Below are 22,727 nucleotides of genomic sequence, written 5' to 3' on the forward strand. Positions count from 1 at the left end.
CGCCAGCAGTTCTTACGTGAGCTTACCACCATCTTTGCTCACTGTACTGTTAAGAGAAAATTACTTGGACACCTCTATACTATAGCCTAATTACTTAGTCTCCCCAATGTTTAAAGCAATTACTTGAACACCCGCTGCAGTTTACCATTTCTTTTAAGTAAGTCCTGTCCGTTAGTTTAGTGATGATGTCATCGATTAAATTTTTTGTAATGTCTAAACTAGCCTTAAAGGGTAATGAAGTGACCCTTTTACCCTCTTCCTTCTTCTTCTTCCTACAACTCAATTTCATATTAAAACCTTAATCGATTTCAAAAAAAAATCTATTTTCTTAAACAAATTTCAAATCAAAATAACCTAAAACCCTTAATCGATTTCAGATTTAAACCCTAATAAATCTCTTTCATGGCCGATTCAACTACAAAAAAAAATTCAAATTTGAGCTAGAGCGCCACCATACCCGACTGCTCTACCACATCCTCCGGTTGCCCCATTCATTTCAAAACAGGAGTAGCAAATACATATATGGGTAGAAGCAGAACAGAGCAAAGAAACAGAACAATCCATGATCTCTGCATATAGATTCCCAACATATGGAATTTCTTGGCTCTAAATGCCTGACCACATAGTGTCTCCAATGCAATAGCCATTCCTAACTAATAAATCCATAAAAAAACAAACAAAACGTAGAACAGAGATTGTTATGAACATTCAATTAAAACATTAAAAAGTGTAGCAGAGTAGAGAAGATTAAGTACCAAGAGACCGTAATTGAAGCCAACAACGACATTATTGGCGATGGAGAGGGAAGCAAGCTCGAGATCACCAAGATGGCCAGCGAAAGCTTGGGTGATGACATTCATGGAGTAGGAGGAGACACGGCTGAAGATGGCTGGACCAACGATGTGCCATAACAGTTTTGATTCGATCCAAACCCTTTTCCCTAAATCTTCATCTTCTTCGTTCTCTCTTATTGATGGTATTTTCTGCAACAAGGGAACAGATTCTTTGAGCATGTTATGGTCAATTATGGGTTTGTGATGGAAATTACTTTGCTTCCTTATTTAATTGTCCATTTTGACCTGGTGTCTTAATCTCCCCCCCCCCCCCTCCTCAATTTGAAAGAGAATGGAAACAAGCTGAAACTCCCAAATACCCTTGAATCTGGTTGTGAAAATCTTTCGTTTTCCCTTACTTCCATATGCACCAACATATGGCAAATAGAGTTAGCCTTCAGAGATATGTCCTCTGCCACTTGGGCTATGACAGGTTTACAGATCTTGGAACCAACCTTTCGTTCACAGACTGAAGATAGTATGGCAGTTTGATTTTGTCCATTATGAGATTATTGCTGCAATGGTGTAAATCGATTGACCTTTACAAATGGGTTGTTGGGTTCCACCGATTGAAAATTTTGACCTCTACAAATGGATTGAGATTATTGTTGCAGAAGTGGATTATTGTTATGAGATGAACTGAGATTATTACTCCACCCCTACTCCCTCTAGGGTTCCACCGGTTGAAAAAAAAAAAGAAGAAGAAGAAGAAGAGCAAAGAGGGCGTGAAACCGAGAATCCCTCCCGATGTACCCATCATGCGTTGATGGTGACGGTGGTGAGGTTTGATCCTCCCTCTGCAACTGAACTATAGTTGCAGGAAGAAGAAGAAGGAAAAGTTAAGAAGAAAGAAGGAGGGTAAGTTGGTCATTTAACTTCATAAGTTTAAGTTAAATAACTCATAAGGGTAAAATGGACATTTCCATGTAAACACTAACAGCAGACTTACACCGTCAGGTTTCGGGGGGTGTCAAGTAATTGTTTCAAACGTTGGTAATCGTAAGCAAAATGGCCATAGTACAGGGGGTGTCCAATTAATTTTCTCGTATTTGTTAACTGTAGTTTCTCTCGGTTCTAATCATGGTTAGTTAACACGTGTACGGTGTATCCTAACAAAATAGGATTAGGATCGTCTCCAGGGAGCCTAGCGCCCAGGGCAAGCCTGAGGGCATCCAGCGGTTGAGTTGTGTCGTACACATCTCGATGCATGCCTAGGGATGTGTGCAACACAGCCCAACAGCTGGCAGCACCCTATGCGTGCTGGACTCCCTAAAGACGAGCAAAATTCATCAAAATAAGGTATTAGTTCGTAAAATTTTTAAACAATTTTTTTCTTGGTAAATAAAAGTTCATTCAAAATAGAATGCATGAGATACACAAGGTTTGGGTATAACTGTAAAAATATGTGAAACCAAGGAGTGGAATATGATCAGAGTCTTTCAGCCTAGGGTGTGGGTCAGCCCAACAGTTTCCCTATAGACAAAATTGTAGACACAACTTACAATACAATTGGATACATGCATATATCCTTGTGAGTAAAAGGAACAAGAGGAATGGACGTTCAAACAAAACCATGTGTTTTCCCATAATGATGATTGGTAGGTTGTCTGGTCCCCATGTTCCCAGATGTCGGCCTACAGACAAAGCCCAACATTTCCTACAGTCTATTGTCAGTCGGCACTGGTGGAGAGAAGGTGCAAGTGGCGGAATCCTTGAGAAGGACCGGCATGAGCTCACACACCTACCATCTATGAGATCTGGTGTTGTACATCTTGACAATGAGTGGGTCATCCACGAAGTTACACATGCCACCAGCAACAATGATGCAAGGGCCAAGGTGTACGACGATGATGTCTTGAAGCCACACACGTGGCACTTCCGCCTGGTGCCAAGTGAGATGAAGGGCGTCGAAGGAGAAGAAATTAGCGGAAAGAATGCAGACTAGGTGTTGGGAATGGGAGGATTGGGGTGTTGGAGAGGCAAAAGCGGTAGCATTAGTGTTGGTGGTGAAGTGATGGATGTCGCCGATCGCAAAGCCAAACGTGAGAGGCAGGGTCAAAAGCACAGGCTAAAGTGAGGGAATGATTGCGATGATGCAAGGTATAAACGATATACCAAGGCTTGAGACCTTCGGCGTCTGTAGCGACAATTCCCTCATCAACGCCGGCTCCATCCCCCTTGCCTATGAGACCTCCAATGCCACACATCAAGGAATCTTTGTTAAGGTCTGACATCAATTGCAAAGATCTGAGATGAGATTAGAAAGGCAAGCACTGATTTGGGCGAGATTTGAGATGAGGCTAGTGAGAGGAGAAGGAAGGGAAAGGTGGGGTGGGAACACCTCACGTCATTGTGGTGGAGAAGGTTCACACAACTACATCTTGAGTCGAAGATCATACAACCATCCTGTGAATGCAAAGGCTTGGGACCTCTAAGAGGGAGAAACTACAACAACTTCAACTATATTAGTTTAAAATAATGTTGGCAGAGTCAAACGGTTTGGTTTCGGTTATTTTAAAACAAACTGTATGTACAAACCAAAATTTAACCGAGCAAAGTATAAGAACATATTTTCATAACCAAAACTGAATTGATTCAGTTCAGCTTTTACTTGTTTCCAATGTAGAAAAAAGAAGAGATAAAATAGGTATTGAAATCATTCAAGTTTATCAGTCTTAATAATTAATAGCTACGTTTTATGCATTAAATAGTGGAGGTGCTGGGCTGAAAAGGCTATTCCAAGGTGGAGGCGGTGCAACAGAAGGGAGTGGCTGAGGCAAAGAGGAGGGGGAAGGAGGGAAAGGCATCAGAGCATCGAGAGTGGCCGTCTCTCAACAAGTTATTGTGGTCATGAATATTTTATTATTTTATTAGGTGTCTTGGAATATTCTAATGCTTTTAAAAATATTTTAATAGTATTCTAATAATTGTAAGTATTTTATTGTTTGATATTTTGTTTTAGTATTATATTAGTGGATTGTATCATGTTTTATATTATTATAATGTGAATAGAATTATTTCATTAATTTTAATATAAGTTATATGAATTATATGAGTTTTATATTATATAATACACCATGATGTATGTATATGTGTGTGTGTGTGTATATGTATACATATGATTGATAAAACATTTTTTTTTTTTTTTCTTTCTATATATAAAAGGATAATCTATTGATAATGACGTGACCCATCCTAGGCTTAGCGGAGTATCCTTGAAGGGAGGAAGGTTTTGAGAGAAGGGTTGGTTTGGAAGATTGGCTCATGTTCCATAGTTTCCATACGATCGGATAAATGGGTCCGTTCCCTACAATATTTAAAGATTCACAGCTTGGCTCCTAACAATTGTGATTACCACTAGGTAGCCGACCTTATACACTCCGAGAACAAACAATGGACACATAACATTCTAAGCACCTTATTCTCCCAATCAGAAGTCAAGGCGATCATAAAGATTCAGTTATCTATTTACCCTAGTGAAGACTATCAGGTGTGGGGTGCATCAAAGACCAGGACAAACCCCTCCTTCAGTGTGGAAGTCCATATGGCACCTACCTACTCTCCCTAAAATCAAGACCTTCTTATGGAGAGCATGCTTTGCTAATATTGCAACGGAAGAAGATTTGTTGCAATGAAAAGTACCTATTGACCCGAGGTGCCACAGGTGTAATCTTGAGATGGAATCTGCTGAACACATCCTCTTCCGATGCCCTTTTGCTCAGGCAGCTTGATTCAGATTGCTCTCTCCTTTAGGGCCTCCCCAAGTGCTAATGAATCTCTAGGATCCTAGATTGGTAACTTATCATTTCTAAACCACCCTTCTTAAAGTAGTAGGAGAGTCTTCTTGAGCTTATGCAACTTTATACTCTGGACCCTCTGGAGAGCAAGAAACGACTCCCTTTTTGCTGTAGATAGTGGACCCCTAAAGAAGTTTGGAGATAGGCTCAGGTGGCTCATGCGCAATTCTCAAACGCCACCAAACCAAACTTCCAAAGGAAAGAAACACCTTCTCCGGACACAATTCATTAGTGGAGCCCACCCCCTCCAGGAGTGTTAAAAATGAACTGTGACGCCTCCATTATTAAGTCTGAGAAGAAGAGTGGTCTGGGCATGGCAATCCGAGACTCCCAGGATCAGATTGTGCTAGCCAAATCAGGAGTGGTTGCCTTCGACTCGGTGGATAGTAGGGAAACTTTGGCAATTCGAGATGGTTTAAGAGATGGAGTAGCACTAGGCATTGAAGACCTGATGGTTGAATCAGGTGCAGTTGGAGTCATCTCCCACATCTTACATCATTCTTGCCCTATTCCACTGACCATCGAACCAATCATTGGGAACATCATCCAGTTGGCTAGCGGTTTCAGATCATGCGACCACCTCTTATCTATCTTTTTACATTAGAATTAAATATTCCAACTGTTCGAACATGGCTGATTCATCGAAAATAGGTTGAAATAGTGCAACTTGTGCTGGCCCATGTCCCATGATATAAATTAAAGATAAAAAATATCATAAAAATATACCCAATACATCAGGCCCAACCCAACAAAAGTTAATATCATACAAATATACCCAATACATTAGGCCCAGCCCAACAAAAAGTTAATGTCATAAACAGATTTGGGCCAATAAATCAAACAGGGCCCAAGCCCATAGCAAAGTTTACAAGTTAAAGGGTCGGGCTGGGTCGCGCCTAGAATCGATTGGTCTGGTTGGGCACCCGACGGGCTAGGACCCTACACTGGGACCACTTGCATAGTAAACATGTCGGGCTGGGCAGGCTTGGTCGGTTCTGCCGGGCCGGGCCTGGAATTGACACCCCTAGTTTGATTAATGGTTATTGTATTAAACATCCTTGGGGATAGCACCCCTTTCCAGTAGAGGGTTGTGGGAGTAGAGCACGTCTATTATGATGTTTGATTAGACAAGGGATTCTCCCCCAGGGCTATGGTGCTTGGACACATGTGAGTAGAGCGCGTCTAATATGATATTTATATAAATGAGGGGTCCTCCCCCAGGGCTACGGTGTCTGGGCACATAGGAGTAGAGCGAATCTATAATGTTGGGCTACAATGCCTGGGAATGTATGTAGTCGACATACCCTCAATTGTTTGTGCACTATGGTAGTTCACTAAGTGGCCAAGACCTAACCTAATTAAATAAAGAAGTGAAGTTTTGTGAGGTGCCATGTAAGTCTCCGTTCTATTTATTGTTCTTTTGAATGCTTGTGTGTATAAGATCATGTGTACCTCACTGGGCGTAAGTTTATTCCTATATATGTTGATGTTTTTCAGATGACAAGTCAGGTGTGGAATCTTATACAACTATGGAGTATTTTAACTATTGGGTAATGTAAGAAAATCAGAGAGAAAATTGTTGAGAACAAAGTTATTTTAGAATATTCAACGTTGATGAATGTATGAACAAGATTTTAGTTGTACAACATTGTAGATAATTGCCACCAATGTATATATTTAACTTGAACTGTTATCCAATATATAATGCTTCCGCTACGTTGTAAGCGAGACTGAGATTTATTTATTACTATTAATGTAAGATTGTAACCTAATGGGTAAGCTCTTGCAAGAGCAGTGCCTAGAACCCTAATTGAGTTTGGGACATTACAGAAATGATCGACACCCCTTCCCTACAATAAGGTAGAAATAGAGTAAATCATAGTTGGAAAACTAGTTTTTTCTACTTGACTCGTCTTTAAGGAAAATGACTCGGTTTTGTCAAACTCGGTCAATGCGAGTCATGTTTTTCTTCTTATTTTTAGGGTAAATTACACATCACCCCCTGGTTTTTGAAAAAACTCAAATCACCCCTTGGTTTAGACCCCAGTATGACAAATTAGTCCCTACCGTTAGTTTTATGCTGTTAAGTGATGATGTCAACCAATTAAATAAATTTGAATCCCTAAACTACCCTTGACCAATGTTGAAGATGATGAAGGGTAGTATTGTAAATTTAATTATAATGTTTTAGTACAAGGGTAAAATAGTCCTTTCACACCAATAACTAACAGTAGACTAACACCATTACTAGAGAGGGGGTGATTTGAGTTTTACAAAACCAGGGGGTGATATGATTTTCGTTTGAAAACCAGTGGGCGACATGTAATTTACCTTTATTTTTGATACAGTAAATATGTATAAATTAATAGAAAAAGCCAGATAAATACAAAAAAAAGAAGGGAATCATATATCAATGTATTTTGAATTTATATCATTGAACAAGAGAAGGGAGTCCAGGAGTTGGAGGTTTCTTACTTACCATTTTACTCAACTCATTTTCTAAGTACACCGACTTTATGATTGATTTTTGGGTAATTTACACATACCACCACTAAGGTTTGACGAAAGGATATTTTCACCCCCCAGTTTTGAAAAATTATGCATACCCCCCTGAGGTTTGCGAACGGTAACAAATAAGCCCATTCCGTTAGTTCATGACTAACACTGTTAAAAAGTATACTTGAATTGACGAAATTGGCCTTCTAAGAAGAACCCCCCCAAAAAAAAGAGGTGAATGGACAAAATTACCCTTACAAAGAAGAAAAAAAAAAAACTGGCAACTCATCTTCCCCAATCGCCTAGGGTTTTCTAGGTTGCAAGAGCTTGATAAAGCAAAAGGTATTGAGCAGAAGTTGGTTGAAACAAAAGCTTTGGTTGAACAATTTAGAACTGAAGTGGAGGCAGCAAAAAAGGCCGAATTAACTGCCAGTAATTTGGTGGTGGAGTGTCAGAAGAAGGCCAAGGAATTTGAAAGTCAAGTTGAAGAAGCTAGCCAAATGGAGAGATCTGCAACCGAATCATTGGATTTATTGATGAAACAACTAGAAGGGAAGAGTAATTTATTGCAGGATGCAGAATCTGAAATTGTTTCTCTTAAAGTGAAAGTGGATTAAATGGAGATCTCAATTGGGCAACAAAGAAAGGATTTTGAAGAACCAGAACAACATCTTGAGACAGCTAAGAAAGAGGCATCGAAAATGGTACGGATGGTTGAATTTATTAAGGCTGAGCTTGAAACTGTGACGGAGGAGAAAATGCAGGCACTGAACAATGAGCAGCTTGCAGCTTCGAGTGTTCAAGACCTTCTAGCTGAGAAGAACAAACTAATAAATGAGCTAGAAACCTCTAGGGATGAAGAGGAGAAGAGTAAGAAGGCATTGGAAAGCTTAGCTTCAGCAATGCATGAAGTCTTTGCAGAAGCAAGAGAAGCCAAAGAGAAGCTTTTGTCTAGTAAATATGAGCTTGAAAAGACCCAGATAGAAGATTTGAAATTAGTTGTGAAAACAAACGAGAAGTACGAAACCACGTTTGAGGAGTCAAAACAAGAGATCGATCTTCTTACATCCAACCATGAAGTCAAGAACTTCAGGGTTGAATGGGAACGAAAAGAGCTCAACTTAGAAAACCCTAGGCAATTGGGTTTCAAAACACTTTTCAACCATTTAGAAGTTTAGGGTTTAAAATTGGGGAAAAATCCCAAATCCCCTTTCGCACTTGCAACTCGTCTTCATCCCCAATCGTAACAGAAACTGTTCATATGACTCTGTTGTTCCATCAATACTTGTGGATATCTCGTCCTCCACTACCAACTGGGGAGGGGCAAGAGCGAGATCCAAATCGAGGGTTAGGGTTTGAGGGTGGAGCAGAGAGTGATGGTGAAGATGGTGATGATTCGGTTCAGGCAAAGAGGTTGAAGAGAAGTGATTGGGTGGCAAACGTTTTAACGAATCAATGGGGCGCTGGGATGGTTGCAACTCATCTTTCCCAAAAAGGTTTTTTATTTTTATTTTTATTTTTTAGGGTTCTTCTTAGAGGGGTAATTCCGTCAGCTCAAGTCTAATTTGTAACAGTGTTAGTCATGAACTGACGGAATGGGCTTATTTGTTACTGTTTGCAAACCTTAGGGGTGTATGCAGAATTTTCCAAAACTGGGGGGTGAAAATATCTTTTCATCAAACCTCGGGGATGGTATGTGTAAATTACCCTTAATTTTTTTAAAACAACTAAAATCGTTTGGTTTATCATTACTTAGGTAAAAATACGGAGTCTTACTCTTAGACTCTTACATTTACGACAACATGTTGTCATTTTTCTATTGGCAAGGCTTTCTCAACTCGGGGCAGGCAACAGCAAAACCCGATTTTCCGACTATGGAACAAAGGCGAAAATCCGTTTCACACCAGGGGTAAAAGTAGAACTGTGGAAATTGTCCAAAACCCTAGCAAGATGTATCAGCCTGACTGGCTCTAATTCTTTCCATCGGCTCCTTTCCTATCAGGAGACGATCTCTCCTACACTCGAAAAGCCATTGCGACATAAGGTACGGTCATTCAAGCTCGCTCGTTTGATTTCTAATACTGGTTGCTTCCTTGAAACACACAGAGCAGAAGAGTGGATGGCAAGCGACACTACGCCACCACTCATTGATCAAATGGCCGCCACAACCCTCGACGACGGTCACAATGCATCGGCTTTGTGGGCCCAATTCTCGGATCGCGTCATGATTCGGTCCATCGTCTGCCGCTCCGATGGGGGCGCTGGCCTAGCCGGCCAGAATGTCAGGGTGGGTGGTTGGGTCAAGACAGGTCGGGAGCAAGGCAAGGGCAGCTTCGCCTTTCTCGAGCTCAATGACGGCTCTTGCCCTGCCAACCTCCAGGTCATCGTGGAGAAGGAAGTTTCTCCTCTCGAACAACTTGTCCAGACTGGTACCTGCGTATATGTACAAGGGCAACTAAAGGAACCTCCTGCAGGGACCAAGCAGAAGGTGGAGCTTAGGGTTGAGAAGGTCATCGATGTTGGCCCTGTTGATCCTGCTAAGTACCCCTTACCCAAGACTAGGCTTACTCTTGAGTTCCTCAGAGACTTCGTGCATCTTCGACCCAGAACCAATACGGTATTTACTCTTCTTCTCTTCTATTTTTCTCTCTGTGTGATTTATGCTTTTATCAGTTTAGTTGTTTTAATTGGTTATGATGCATCATTAAATCTGCATGATAAGCAGAATTTCAAATTGCCTATATGGTTGAATAGTTGAATTTGACAAAATAGGGGATAAAACTTAAATGTGCAATACTTAGATAGTAATTTAGCTTTCCGTGGTTGTATTAAATGCAAGTGGGATGGTGGGGGGGGGGGTGTTCGTTTTGGTGGTCGAAGTATGACAAAGTCCAAATTCATTTACTTATTCACTATCGTGCATCACAATGGAATTCTTATTATTCATCGTGGATGTTAACAGATGTGCAATTAAAGAAGCATCTGTTGAATAAAAGTACCAACCCAAATTGTACGAGTTAATGAGTTTATTAGATTGTTATTGAATTTGATGTCTTAAACCAACCAACCAACTGTTACTTAGCCTGCAATATGCAATAAATAGTAAACCTTGTTTTGTGCATGTTTTCAGATATCTGCAGTTGCTCGAATCCGAAATGCTTTGGCCTATGCAACTCACACATTTTTTCAGAAGCATGGCTTCCTTTATGTCCATACTCCTATCATAACGACTAGCGATTGTGAGGGTGCAGGTGAACTGTTTCAGGTCACAACTTTGTTTAGTGATGCAGAAAAGTTGGAGAAGGAATTGAAGCAGAACCCCCCACCATCTGAATCTGAAATAGAAGCTGCTAACCTTCTTGTCAAGGAGAAAGGAGATATTATCTCGAAACTAAAATCTGCTAAAGCAAACAAGGAAGAGATCACTGCTGCTGTGTCTGAGCTTACAATAGCAAAGGATAGTCTTGCAAGGCTGGAAGAGAGGTCCAAGCTCAAACCTGGTCTTCCACAGAAGGATGGGAAAATTGATTACTCTCGTGATTTTTTTGCTCGTCAAGCTTTTCTGACTGTGTCAGGCCAACTCCAGGTTGAGGGTTTCGCTTGTGCCCTCAGTAATGTTTATACGTTTGGACCAACATTCCGAGCTGAGCACTCACATACATCAAGGCATCTGGCAGAATTTTGGATGGTGGAGCCTGAAATAGCATTTGCAGACTTAAAGGTATTTGAAATATCAGTCGGTTTATTTTCATGAGCTTATTCAATTTTGAGAAGCTTGACTGCACTTAAAAAGTTGCTTGAGCTGGTAAAGTAGAGAACCGTATTCAGCTTGAGACTTTGCTGATGTTAAGAAATTAATCAAGTAGTCATGCATTCAGGTGGTAGATATTTACTGGATTTGACTATATTTGACTAATTTTTTTAAAGAAAAGGAGAAAGGCTACTCACTCTCCGAAACAGTTATGATATCAGCACAATTTGCTCATCAGTTGGTTTTCACTGGATGAGTTAAAGTTCTGTACAAAATGGCAATATATTACCTTGGACTCCCATCCTCGTATGCTTAAACTACTTACTTATGAATAAATAATTATAATTTACTTTGCTCCTCATATTGTATTTAAAAAAGAAACGTCCAAAGAGAGGGGGAGGAGGGGGGGGGGGAAGAACAAATCCCATGCCATTCCTAGGATCAATGTTTATTAGTTGGAATATTGACTCACTCGATGGCCCGATGATTGAGCAGAACTCTGAGTCAGTCCTAAATTAAAAATTTAACTATAATATTCAAAATATAAGAAAATAAATAATAAGAAATAAAAAAAATAGAAAAAGTAAGAAACTCAGAATCTCAAAGTGATGGGGAAGAAAAATTACAGACAAGGGGGGGGGGGAGAGCGAAACCACAGAGAGAGGGGGGAGAGAGAGAGAGAGTGATGCGGAACCCGGGTCACAAAACCTATTTGGGTTCTCTATGGTCCCACACAATTAACAAATAGTTCAAATTTAAGAACCAGTGTCAATCATGTAATTACTGAGAATAGCTAGAGGCTTTTGAACCAGTCGCATGAAGGGTGTGTGATTGATGACTCAATAGGCAAGGGTAAATTGGGAATGGAAGCAAAATGAGAATAAAAGGGTAAAATGACACAGTCACACAAAGGTGGGGTAATATAGGAAATCAGAACTAATGAGTTAACAGCATGAAGGGTTCCTATTGTCTCCTACCTTCGAAAGATCAGGAAACCAGCTAAAAGAAAGCCAGCTTGTGATTGCATCTCTCTACACAAGAGTCCAACCATGCCAGGATTGTAAGAGTGAGTAATCGAATCTAAAAGCCATTGATTCCAGCCAATCACAACCCTAAAATCGAAAGATAAGGGAGAGACAATTTCTGTAATGTAGGATTGGCGGTAAAACAAATCCAGACTTGAAACTCAATTTGGACCTCCCAACTCAGGTTGGCTTTGGACCTCAATACTCAGAGTACTGAATCCCCCAGAGAGAGAAGAAGATCAGTTTGAGATTGAACAAAGAGGAAGGAAGAAGTCACAACTGAACCTGATGTAGATCAATACCTGAAGAAGAGGCCAAAACACTGTGCATGATACTGTTCACGTGAACAGTGTCACAGCCCTTTAATTTGCCTTGGTGAGATAATTACTAGAAGAAACCGTGGGGGCAGTTTTGTCAATGTCTTAAAGTCTTTTAAACTGAACCGATGGAGACAGCTTAAAGGGTGGGAACCACAGACTATGGAGTTCAGCTGCACCAATTAAGCCAGCTAAAGTGGGGTCCACATGATTCAGTTGAAGAGATTTGAAGGCTTTAGAATCAATTAGTATTTAGTAGTTTCTATTTTCATGTCAATCCTAGTTACTATTTTATTTCAGTCAAGTTAATTAGGAAAGTTTCTATTTTTTAGATTGAAGTTAATTAGTTAAGTTTCTATTTTCTTCTTTCTCGAGGAGCAAGCTTTGCCCTCCAATAATTTGTAATGGCTTTTAGAAGCCCCCCTCGATTTGATTATGATGAATGAAAATAGTGCTTATTTGCTGCAAGTGTGATTTCTTCTCAAGTTGAGTGATTGACTTGAAGGGCTGAAGGAGCCTGGCTGAGAGAGCCTAATCCATCTATCCCCCAACCTTCTATTTTCTATTTCTCCATCTTCCCTTCCTCTCCATCAATCTCTGACTGCTGCTGGGTTATTGTGACTACTCCAACAATTGAGAAGACCATCCGAATGCTACTGCTGCTGCTGCTGCTGTTCTTCAATTAAGGATCGAGCCATCTTGTTGCTGCCCAGTTTTCTTCCAGATCTGGTGCTGGGATTTGTGAAGTTCATAATTTCTGCAAACGAGCATCAGTTTTAGTTTGGAGCATACAACCTTCCCACCGTCACCTCAATTCAATCCTCACTTCCACCCCCACTCCAGGCCTGAAACTTCCATAATCTCCATACTTTCTATTTTCATCCCCGGCTTTCCATCTCCATATTCCACAACTAGAACTGACCCAAATCTGCAAATCAAACTCCCCATACCAAGTCTCACACTCTGTTACTGCAGAGAGCACCAACAACTTGTTGTGGAAGGTTTTTGTCTAACCTTCTATTTTGGCGAATCCTTGATAACTTCACATCAAGCCATCATTAGTGAACAGAATTTTGAAGGCAGCCTCTCCCTATCATTCTCTACCTTCGATCCAAAAAGGGTATCCATCAGTTGGCTGGTTTGGCTAAAACCCTAACCTTTTAATTCTGTCCTGGTTTCTAATTTGGTGTTATTGCTATTTTGATGATCTGTTGCAACCTGTGATCGATCCTACTGTATAGTGGTTCTTAGCTGAATCTCTTCTACATTAGAACTACTCTAGTACCATAAACAACTCAAATAAAATTCATCCATCAAATCTATTGACAAGCTTGTATTTAAAAAGAAAATAAAAGACTCCTAAATAGACTCTAAACCTATAAGGGAATCAAACTCTAAGACTAAAGTTAGAGTTCCAAGCTATTTTGTACTCTCAATCCTAGCTAACACCAATAAAGAAATAATTAAATAAATTTCAAATTACAGAATATCCTATACAGGAGTCGAACTCGAACCAGGGAGAAACCAGGGAGAGATCGATTGCTGCCAGGATCAACACGATAAGGATCTATTAATGGTGTGCAACAGTAGCAACAATTTGGGACAACAGCAGCAGCACTTGATTGACCTTCTGGGCAGAGGAATAATCACCAGCAGCCTTGGGTCGATGGAGGTAGCATCGGCAGCCCTTGGGGTCAAAAGAGGATGGATTCAGATCTTCTGATTGTACTTTAATTAGTTGTTGCAGCCTCAGGTAGTAGCAGCGGTAGGGATCGAGCAGGGGTAAGGAAGAAGAGAAGATAGAAGAAGGGGGTAGGGGGATGGCCTTCTCAGCCTGGGTCTCTCACCCACAGCTATCTCAGCTGTTGAACATAGGAGGAAACTCCCATAACCGAATGCAAGAATGCCTCAAAACTTCATTCATTAATTTATTGTCTATCTATTACAATAAGGGGCTGCCTATTTATTGAAATAGGCTAGCGTACAAAATTAGAAACTTAAAAATAGAAAGTAATGAAAAAGGAAACTACTAGAAGCCTCTTACAAGAGAATATTGAGGCTTGTACACCAAGTAATCGAAGACTTGACTAATTAAGACTTAACTAATTAAAATGAAATAAAATTAGAAAGTAAACAAAAGTAGAAACTCAAGTAAATAATAACTAATTAAATCAGCAACAAAATCTTCCTTCTCTTGCTATCTTCAGTGGGGCCTGCAGAATCCTAAATATTTTTTTGGATTTCCTTCTCCATTCAAGGATTATGGACCCACAACAACACTGTTCACATGAACAGTAAATTTTTATTTATTTTTTTGAAATCTGTTTTTGTCCTTTCTTCATGCTTCTCCTTAGGCTCGGGCTGCCTTTGGTGATGCTCCATCGAACCAACAAAAACTTGCCACATCATCAGACCAGGCTGCTTCTCATAGCAGTTGAATCCACAACCTTGCTGGGCTGGTTTTGGGGCTTGTTTCTTGCGGGTACATATGGACTTGTGATCAACATCAGTCCTATTGAACCAGAAAACCAGGTTTGGATCTGGTCTGCCTTGCACTGGGTTTCCAGACCGAGCCAAGATGGTCCAACCATTGATGTGCACCTGCATCGGAGAGAGAGAGAGATGTAAAAGTGCCACCTGCACCACGTATACAGTAAGTGTTATTGGCTTAACACATACTGTCTATATGGTGGACATATTGCCACCTAGGGCTGCAACAGGGTCGGGTTGGGCCGGGCCTTTCAAAACCCTAGCCCAACCCTGAGTCCCATTAGTTGGGCCCAAGCCTGACTCGACCCTGACTTAGGGCCAAGAAAATCGAACCCTAACCCGCCCCCAGGGTCGGGCCGGGCTGACCCTGATTGGCCCTGATCTAAGGGAAGGGAGATGCAAGGGTTGGAGAGTTTGAGAAAGAGAGATGAATGGGCTTGGGAAAGGCAGATGAATGGGCTTGGGAAAGGGGGATGCATGGGCTAGCCAGGCTGGGAAGAAAAGGAAGAAGAAGAAGAAGAAGAAGAAGAAGAAGAGGAGTAGAAAAAAAAAAAAAAAGACAGAAAGAAGAAGACAAGGTCGGGTTGGGACGGGCCGGGCTCAGCCCGAGGCCTCAACCCTGACTCAGGGCCCAAAATTCCTGACCCTAACCCGCCCTCAGGGCCAAGGTATCTCAACTCAAGCCCTGTTCAGGCTCAGGGCAGGCCAGGGCGGGTTCGGGCTGTCAGGGTCAAACTGGCACCCCTACTGCCACCCACCATGCTCACATACCACTGTACAATACTCATAGCACAGACCAGCAAAGAACTAAATAACATAGTTATCAAGCTGGCAAGGCGACCAAGGCGTTGGAGAAGGTCCAAACTCAAGGCAACACATAAAAAGGTGGACCAAGGCGTCCAAGGCGCTTGGACACCTAGGCGCCCAAGGCGACCAAGGAGCCTGGACGCCTTGATAACTAGTAAATAAAGAATGTAAGCAGGACAAATGAGTTCTAAAGTTGGAAATTCCACTTCCAACAAACCATAGGTTTTAGTTAAGTAGTCCTATGTTGATCTGAATATGAATTTCCAGTGAGTGATTGGGGTGTTCCCCCTTCTATCCCACATATTTTACTTATTTCAACCCTTCTGAAAAAGTAGTATGCATATTCCTTCACCTCTGGGTAAAACAGGACCACCCTTGTGTCCACCTTTAGAGCTTGCCTAGCAATATCATTCTCTGATTGCCCTTCCAATGTGATGGTAATGGGGACCCCTTTGTTCCCCTCTAGATTTCCCCCACCTGGAGTCTAAACTTGTTAATTGGGGCTCGACGCACTTAACAGAAATTATTATACCCAACCCACCAGTAGGTATGTAAGGTATAAACTCCAGCAACGAGAGTGGACTGATGAGTAAGGAACTAGGGCTCAGTTCAATCCCAAGTTCTGGTCGAATGAGTAGCTAGGGTAGAGGAACAATACCCCAAAGTTTGGTGATGATCCAAGGGTTGGATCGATAGCTGTAATATGCAGAACATAATAGAAATTATGATGACAGAATTAGCAACAACCACAACTAACAAAACTATTGGGCATAGGGCTTGGTCAATGAGGATGGACCTCCAAATATCTCAGCAAATTGATGGTTAGATCAAGAGATAAGAAGGCAGGACTGAAATTCGAAAGTAATACAAAAATTAGTAACTTACTGACTTGGAGTAGTTTCAGCCATCAGATGAGGCTGAGATTAAGGTCAAAGGAAGACCTCCAATGAGGGATGAACCCATCAAAACACTACTTGATTCTGATGGACAGAATAGTAGTTATATAGGAATGAAATCTGGTGCAATGGAACATCAACTGAAAGGGTGCCACAGGATGTGGAAGATGTAGCAGGTCCTTCAATTAATAATATCTCACTGACAACATCACCTCAACTCCATGTAACTGCAGGCAATATATCAGCTTCAATAGGTCTTGGACAGAACTTGTAGTGGTCAGGATTGTAGGGAAATAAATTAGAAACAAAGAGAGGAGAGAAGAGGGAAGAATAGGGGATATGACCAATTCCTTTCGCTTTTGGCCTTGGTCAGTATCTCACTAACAACAATGGCATCTCACCATTCACTGTTTCTCACAGCAACAAGGCACAAAGCCTAATAATTCTTCATTCATAAAATTGTGGGAGTGGCCTCTAAGGACCTTACAAGTTGCAACATAAAGAAGGGTCTAATCCCTTCTTAAGAAAACTTAATAAAATAGAAGCTACTAAAAGAAGGTCCTCACATGTAACAGTGGATCCTTGTACATCAAGTAACTAATAAAATAGAAATAACTTAATAGAAACTAAAAGTACTATTAAATAACAAAATAGAAACCAAAGTTAATTATGTAGTAGTACTACAATATGGATGCCACGATTCTGGTTTTTAGTGAGCTAGTAACACTCAGACCAAGGCTGGTCTGGTCTGAAAGAAAATAGGTACAGTTGATGAACAGTGGCCTATTGAGGGGCCTGGCTCTTCTTCTTCTTCTTGCGGCTATAGTGTTTGGAGTATAGCTTGTCTACTCACTAGTGTCAAAATTCGCTCAACCTAAATCAAATAAGTTAACGTCATGTTTGAAAGGTTGTGTCTGAAATTGTTGAGCTACGTTTCAAATAGTTATCTTGTGCAGCTAACCTTGACACAGACCAAATGAAGAGTGTTGGTTTTATTTGCGTTGATGCGTTTTAGACCACATGATATCATAACCATGGTTGGTGGCTTGGATTGATCCAGCATTCCGTTACATGGTTGGCTAGATGTTGTTTTTGTCTTATATTCTTTGTTCATGATTAACATTGCTATCCCTTTTAAATTCAACATAGAAGCAACACACAATCTTTTGTGTCTGCGGGCCCTAATTGGTTTTTCAAACAAAATTGATTTCAGTAATAGTCAAAATTTGCTTGATTTTGTAGGATAATATGAACTGCGCAGAGGCATATGTGAAATTTCTCTGTCAGTGGTTACTTGACAACTGCCTGGATGATATGGAATTTATGGTTAAGAATTTTGATAAAACTGCCATAGATCGTCTCAAAATGGTTGCTTCAACCCCCTTTGAGCGTATTTCTTACACGGAAGCGGTGCAGCTCCTAGAAAATGTTACAGATAAGAAGTTTGACAATAAAGTGGAATGGGGAATAGATTTAGCATCTGAGCATGAAAGGTATGCGAATGTCTTGTGGGCCTCCTCTTCCTTATACTAAAGTTGTTTGTATTGGTAGTGATGGCCTGCTCAATTGTGCAGATATTTGTCAGAGATAATTTTTAAAAAGCCTGTTATCGTTTATAACTATCCAAAAGGAATTAAAGCATTTTACATGAGGCTCAACGAAGATATGAAGACGGTGGCGGCAATGGATGTGCTTGTACCCAAGGTAAATCGATCAATGCATTTAATTGATGCTGTGTGGTCTTCCAGAGGCATCTCCTAGGCTTTATTACTTGGTTTCCTTTGTTGGTTGTTTAATGTGCAGTTACTGACAATTTATTATAAAGACTTGTGGTCTGGAATAATGATTTAGAAAACGTTTTTTGTAGCATGTGTACACATTAAAGATCCTCATGTTTGCTTCTCAGGTGGGAGAGTTGGTTGGTGGAAGCCAAAGGGAAGAGCGGTATGAGGTCATTGAGAAAAGGTATGGATAATTATTTTGGTTGTACATGTTAGAATCTAGATCTTAGATGTTATACAATTCAATATGACAATAATTGAGAATGATGCTAAGCAGTTAAGAGTAAGAGGAAGAACATGTTGTTCAAGGGGGGTGAATGGGTGATGTTGGGTCTGAAGGCTTTTGACCTCGACATCACAAAAGGGAGAACCCCACACTGTAATATAATTAGTGTACTCTTTTAGGTGATGCATGGTCTTGAGGTTTTGGAGGTAACTTGACTACAGTTTTTCACCCTTCTCCGGGGGTTGCATGGAAGGCTAAGGATAAGAGGATTATATAATGGACTCACAGTAGCTATTTAAGGTTACAAGAGCTCTTGATCACCAAACGAATGAGCTGACAAGTGAGCTCTTGATCACCCATCCTTAGAGTGCCAATTCTTGAATCATATCCTTGGTTTGGCTTGTGCTGGGAAAGCTTACAAGTCAAACCTGAGGTTGGATTGTAGGTGACCTTGTCCAAGCACCCTCCTAGACCTTGGTTCACCTGCCCTGCCCTTCCCACTCCACCCGATGGCCACCCCTGGTTATAGAGCAGGCTGAAAGGTGTTGAAAAAGTGAAAAAAGAATTGCAGATTGGCTGCTGAAATCTTTTTTCCCAGGTAGCTATAAATTAGCCCCGTTACGAATGTGACAATCTTAGTTTTGTTTAGTGGTCCTCTTACAGTAAACTTAGATTTCTGTATTGTTTGCTCTTAAATCCTGACAAGATGGCGTAGTGGTGCCTAACTATTTTCAGAAGAGAGAACAGTCCCATGTGGTTAGTCTGAAAGGTAATGGTAGTAGTATCCTTGGCAAAACTTAGTTGTTGAAGCAGGATTAGATGATATTTTGCATGATTCAGAAAAGAGGTAATTTCCTATGTGCTCATGTCACAAACCTATCAATTGGCATCAAATGGTATGAATATTTTGGCATCAATACTTGTGACGTAGTTTGTTGTGCTCGTAAAATTTGTTGTGTGTAATTATTGTTTTTATTTTTTTGGAGACAACTGCTTGTGCAGTTGGTTGGTACCCTGCAATAGACTGCAACCTCCTCAAGAGGTCACAGGTTTGCCGCTCTTATCTTCACCTTCTGCCTAAGGCACCCCAACTTCCCTCCATCACTCTAGTAGCTGAATTCAAAGTCTCAGGGGTCACTGTTAGATAGGTAGACCTCAAAATAATAATAATAAGGGAAAATACTTCTACACCCCCTGTACTATGGCCCGATTGCTTGATACCCTCAACTTTTCAAACAATTACTTGAACACCTAATGCAGACCCAGGGGGGTGATCTGCTATGGTGGGCTTCACAGAGAACAATAGAAGAATTAGAAGAAAGGAAGGGAAAGGGGAGAGGGAACTCACACTCACACACACTGAGCTTCACAAATAAACTTCATTAATCAAATCTTCAAATCTGTTGCTCTCCTATGATTACCATGAATAAATAGAAAATAGCTTTGCATAGGAATAGAAACCTATCTAAAATAGAAATAACTCAAAAAGCAAACTTCCAAAATAAAAAAAGGAAACTACCTAAGAAGCTCTTACGTAATCTACCCATGAAATAAAATAATCTAAACTAAATATTGCAGCCTAAGTGAACTACCTGCCCTTACCAGACCAGAAAACAGGTTTAGGACCAGTCTTTGGTTTGGGTTTTCAAAGTGGGTCGTGTTGGTCCAGCCAGGCTAAGGCAACTGCATCAACACCCCCTGCATTTTACGATTTCTTACAAGTAGCCAGTGTCCATTAGTCAGTCACCGTTTAGTGATGATGTCATGGGTTTAAAAAAATTCTAAATGCCCAAACTACCCTTTAAGGGTAGTGAAGTGATCTGTTTACCCTTTGGCCATAGTAAAGGGTACCTTCCTTTTCATCGTTGAACAAGCCCTCCATCCTCCAATCTGCTGCTGCTGCTGTGGCGATTTGCAGCCGTCGGAGAAGATGAAGCAAGCCTTGAATGGAACCCTCAACCCTTGTGATCCTACGGCCGGCCATTAAAAAAACCCCAACCCTTCCCACAAACCCTCGCTGAAACCCCTCTCTCCTATCTGAAACCCTAACTTGGAACCCTCCCCCACAATAGAAAGCAGTGGTGCCCCAACTCCCGCTAGCACCTGCAACCTCCCCTTACCTCTCCCCATACCTCCAGCGATCAATGTGTAACAACCACACTCCAATCCAGCGTTGAGAGCAAATCTCTCAAATGCAGGACATTGCTCTGCAACATTCAGAATTCAGGAAAGAAATCCACACCCGTCCTGAGTAATTTAGTGTATTGTGTGTATATAATATGGTCTGTGATTTGCGCCAGAATTCCTAACAGTGCATAGAATGGTCATCGGAACTCCTAACTTATATATTGAAGTAGTCATTTACCCTAAAAAAGAAAGAAGAAATGTCGATTGGAAATGAAAGATCTTAATTACCTCATGTTGTTTTCTTGATGCTGCAAAATGCAAGATGATGGTGTTGCCTCCATCATCTACCCATTTGAGCATCATCCTTCGAATTGGCATAACATTGAGCCATTTTTACAATTCAGGGCATAGTACCCGTCATTCTTCACAGCGAAGTGAAGAGCTGTTTCCTTCCCAACTGTCAATTCCTTGATGGATCTTGGCCGAGCAGAGTAATTCTTCCAAAACAATTCATTCCCAGATATGGCCGCTGCACAGTGAAGAGGAATCATCTTCTCTCTACCCTTAACAAGGCAAAGGTTCTTATCCACCTTCAACAGATCTGTAACTATCTCTACCTTTCCTATTGCTGCAGCTATGTGTAAAGGACTAAATTCATCTTTGTCCAGCTTTCTAGCAAATGTAGGCTTCAGATTTGCGATCTTTGCAGCAAAGCGAGTCCGCCCTTTTATCACAGCTGTATGTAAAGGGGTATTTATGAATCCGATCTCGTCGATCTTATCGAGAATAGTTTGGTAGTTCGGTCTTCCTTGAGAAGTGTATACAAGCCTTCTATATCTCCAGCCTCAGCCACATCAATCAATCTCTGGTCCATTTCTTCTGCATATAGCGTATGATCACAGAATAATTTCGTCTTCTTCTCTCTTCCAGGACTAATAGAATGTTCTGAAACTCTAAATGGTCATCTTGGGGATAGAAAAAAAACCTGTGAAGATTTCTTCTTTTTGAAGAAGAATCCATTAATTTATAACAGGTGAAGAATTTCCATTTTTTTTATATCCCCATTTCGTAATAATTTATCAAACATGATTGCTGAATATATCCACCAACTCTTTCAATTATAATTCCTCTGCGATGGATTAATAGTGCTATTAGAATTGATTTGGGGTTTTTAAGGGTAAGTTGTTAAGTTTAACTTCACAATTTTCAATTGAATAGCTGATAAGGGTAAAATAGACTTTTCCATTCAACCACTAACAACAAACTAACACCATCAGTTTTCATGGGGCTTCAAGTAATTGTTTGAAAAGTTGGGTGTATCAAGCAATCGGGCAATAGGATAGGGGGTGTACAATTGATTTTCCCTAATAATAATTATAATTATAATAGGAAAGTAGTTTTCTGTCCAGGAGTGTGGCCTATGCCTATCTCTCTCCTCATCAATACAAGGGGCATAGGTGTCTTTTCATATGGGGAGGAGAGAGATAGACTCGTGGGAGTGCTGGCCTAGGGCACACTCCTGGACAGAGTTGTTTCTCTCATAATTATAATAGTAATAATTACTGTTTGAAGTCTTCAAGTGAATTGATTATTTATGAGGTGCATCTTATAGAACAGCTTAGGGCATTAAGATGGGGCTGGATTTTTATCTTGCAGGATATTGGAGGCGGGGCTACCTCTTGAGCCATATGATTGGTACCTTGATATGCGGCGATATGGGACTGTCAAACACTGTGGGTTTGGTTTGGGTTTTGAGCGCATGGTGCTCTTTGCTACAGGCATTGATAATATCAGAGATGTGATTCCCTTCCCCAGATATCCAGGAAGGGCGGATCTTTGAGATCTACAGCAGATATTCTAGATTTTTCAGTCGATTTGTGATTGTGAAACATATAGACTCCATCATTCAACACAGAGAATTGGTTGTATTTAACAAAATTTTATATTATTGAGATAATTTTTTCCATATGAAACTAATGCTTCTTGTTAATATTTGTTTTCTAGTCATAGAATGGCCCATTCCTGCTGATCCAAGCTGCTGTACCTCCATTGCAGCCATCCTAGTATCAGTAAGATGTTTTAACGTGCAATGAAATCCACTTAGTTTTGTACGCGTCAAGTAGTATCAGAGTATTGTATTTGGGATGAGAAAGGAGCATTAGATTACAATGACTATGATTT

The 22,727-nt window shown here is 40.7% G+C and overlaps 1 protein-coding gene across 1 annotated transcript; it reads left to right on the top strand.

Moving 5' to 3' along the window:
- Nucleotides 1–9,207: 9,207 nt before the first annotated feature.
- LOC122656431 (asparagine--tRNA ligase, cytoplasmic 1-like) lies at nucleotides 9,208–22,519 on the top strand. Its single transcript, XM_043850953.1, has 6 exons — nucleotides 9,208–9,743; nucleotides 10,257–10,847; nucleotides 17,655–17,905; nucleotides 17,987–18,116; nucleotides 18,319–18,377; nucleotides 22,203–22,519. Exons 1-6 carry the CDS (start codon nucleotides 9,246–9,248, stop codon nucleotides 22,384–22,386), a joined length of 1,713 nt encoding a protein of 570 aa, XP_043706888.1. The 5' UTR covers nucleotides 9,208–9,245; the 3' UTR covers nucleotides 22,387–22,519.
- The last annotated feature ends 208 nt before the right edge of the window (nucleotides 22,520–22,727 follow it).

The sequence above is a fragment of the Telopea speciosissima genome, chromosome 1 (genome assembly GCF_018873765.1).
Source record: "Telopea speciosissima isolate NSW1024214 ecotype Mountain lineage chromosome 1, Tspe_v1, whole genome shotgun sequence".
NCBI lineage: Eukaryota > Viridiplantae > Streptophyta > Magnoliopsida > Proteales > Proteaceae > Telopea > Telopea speciosissima.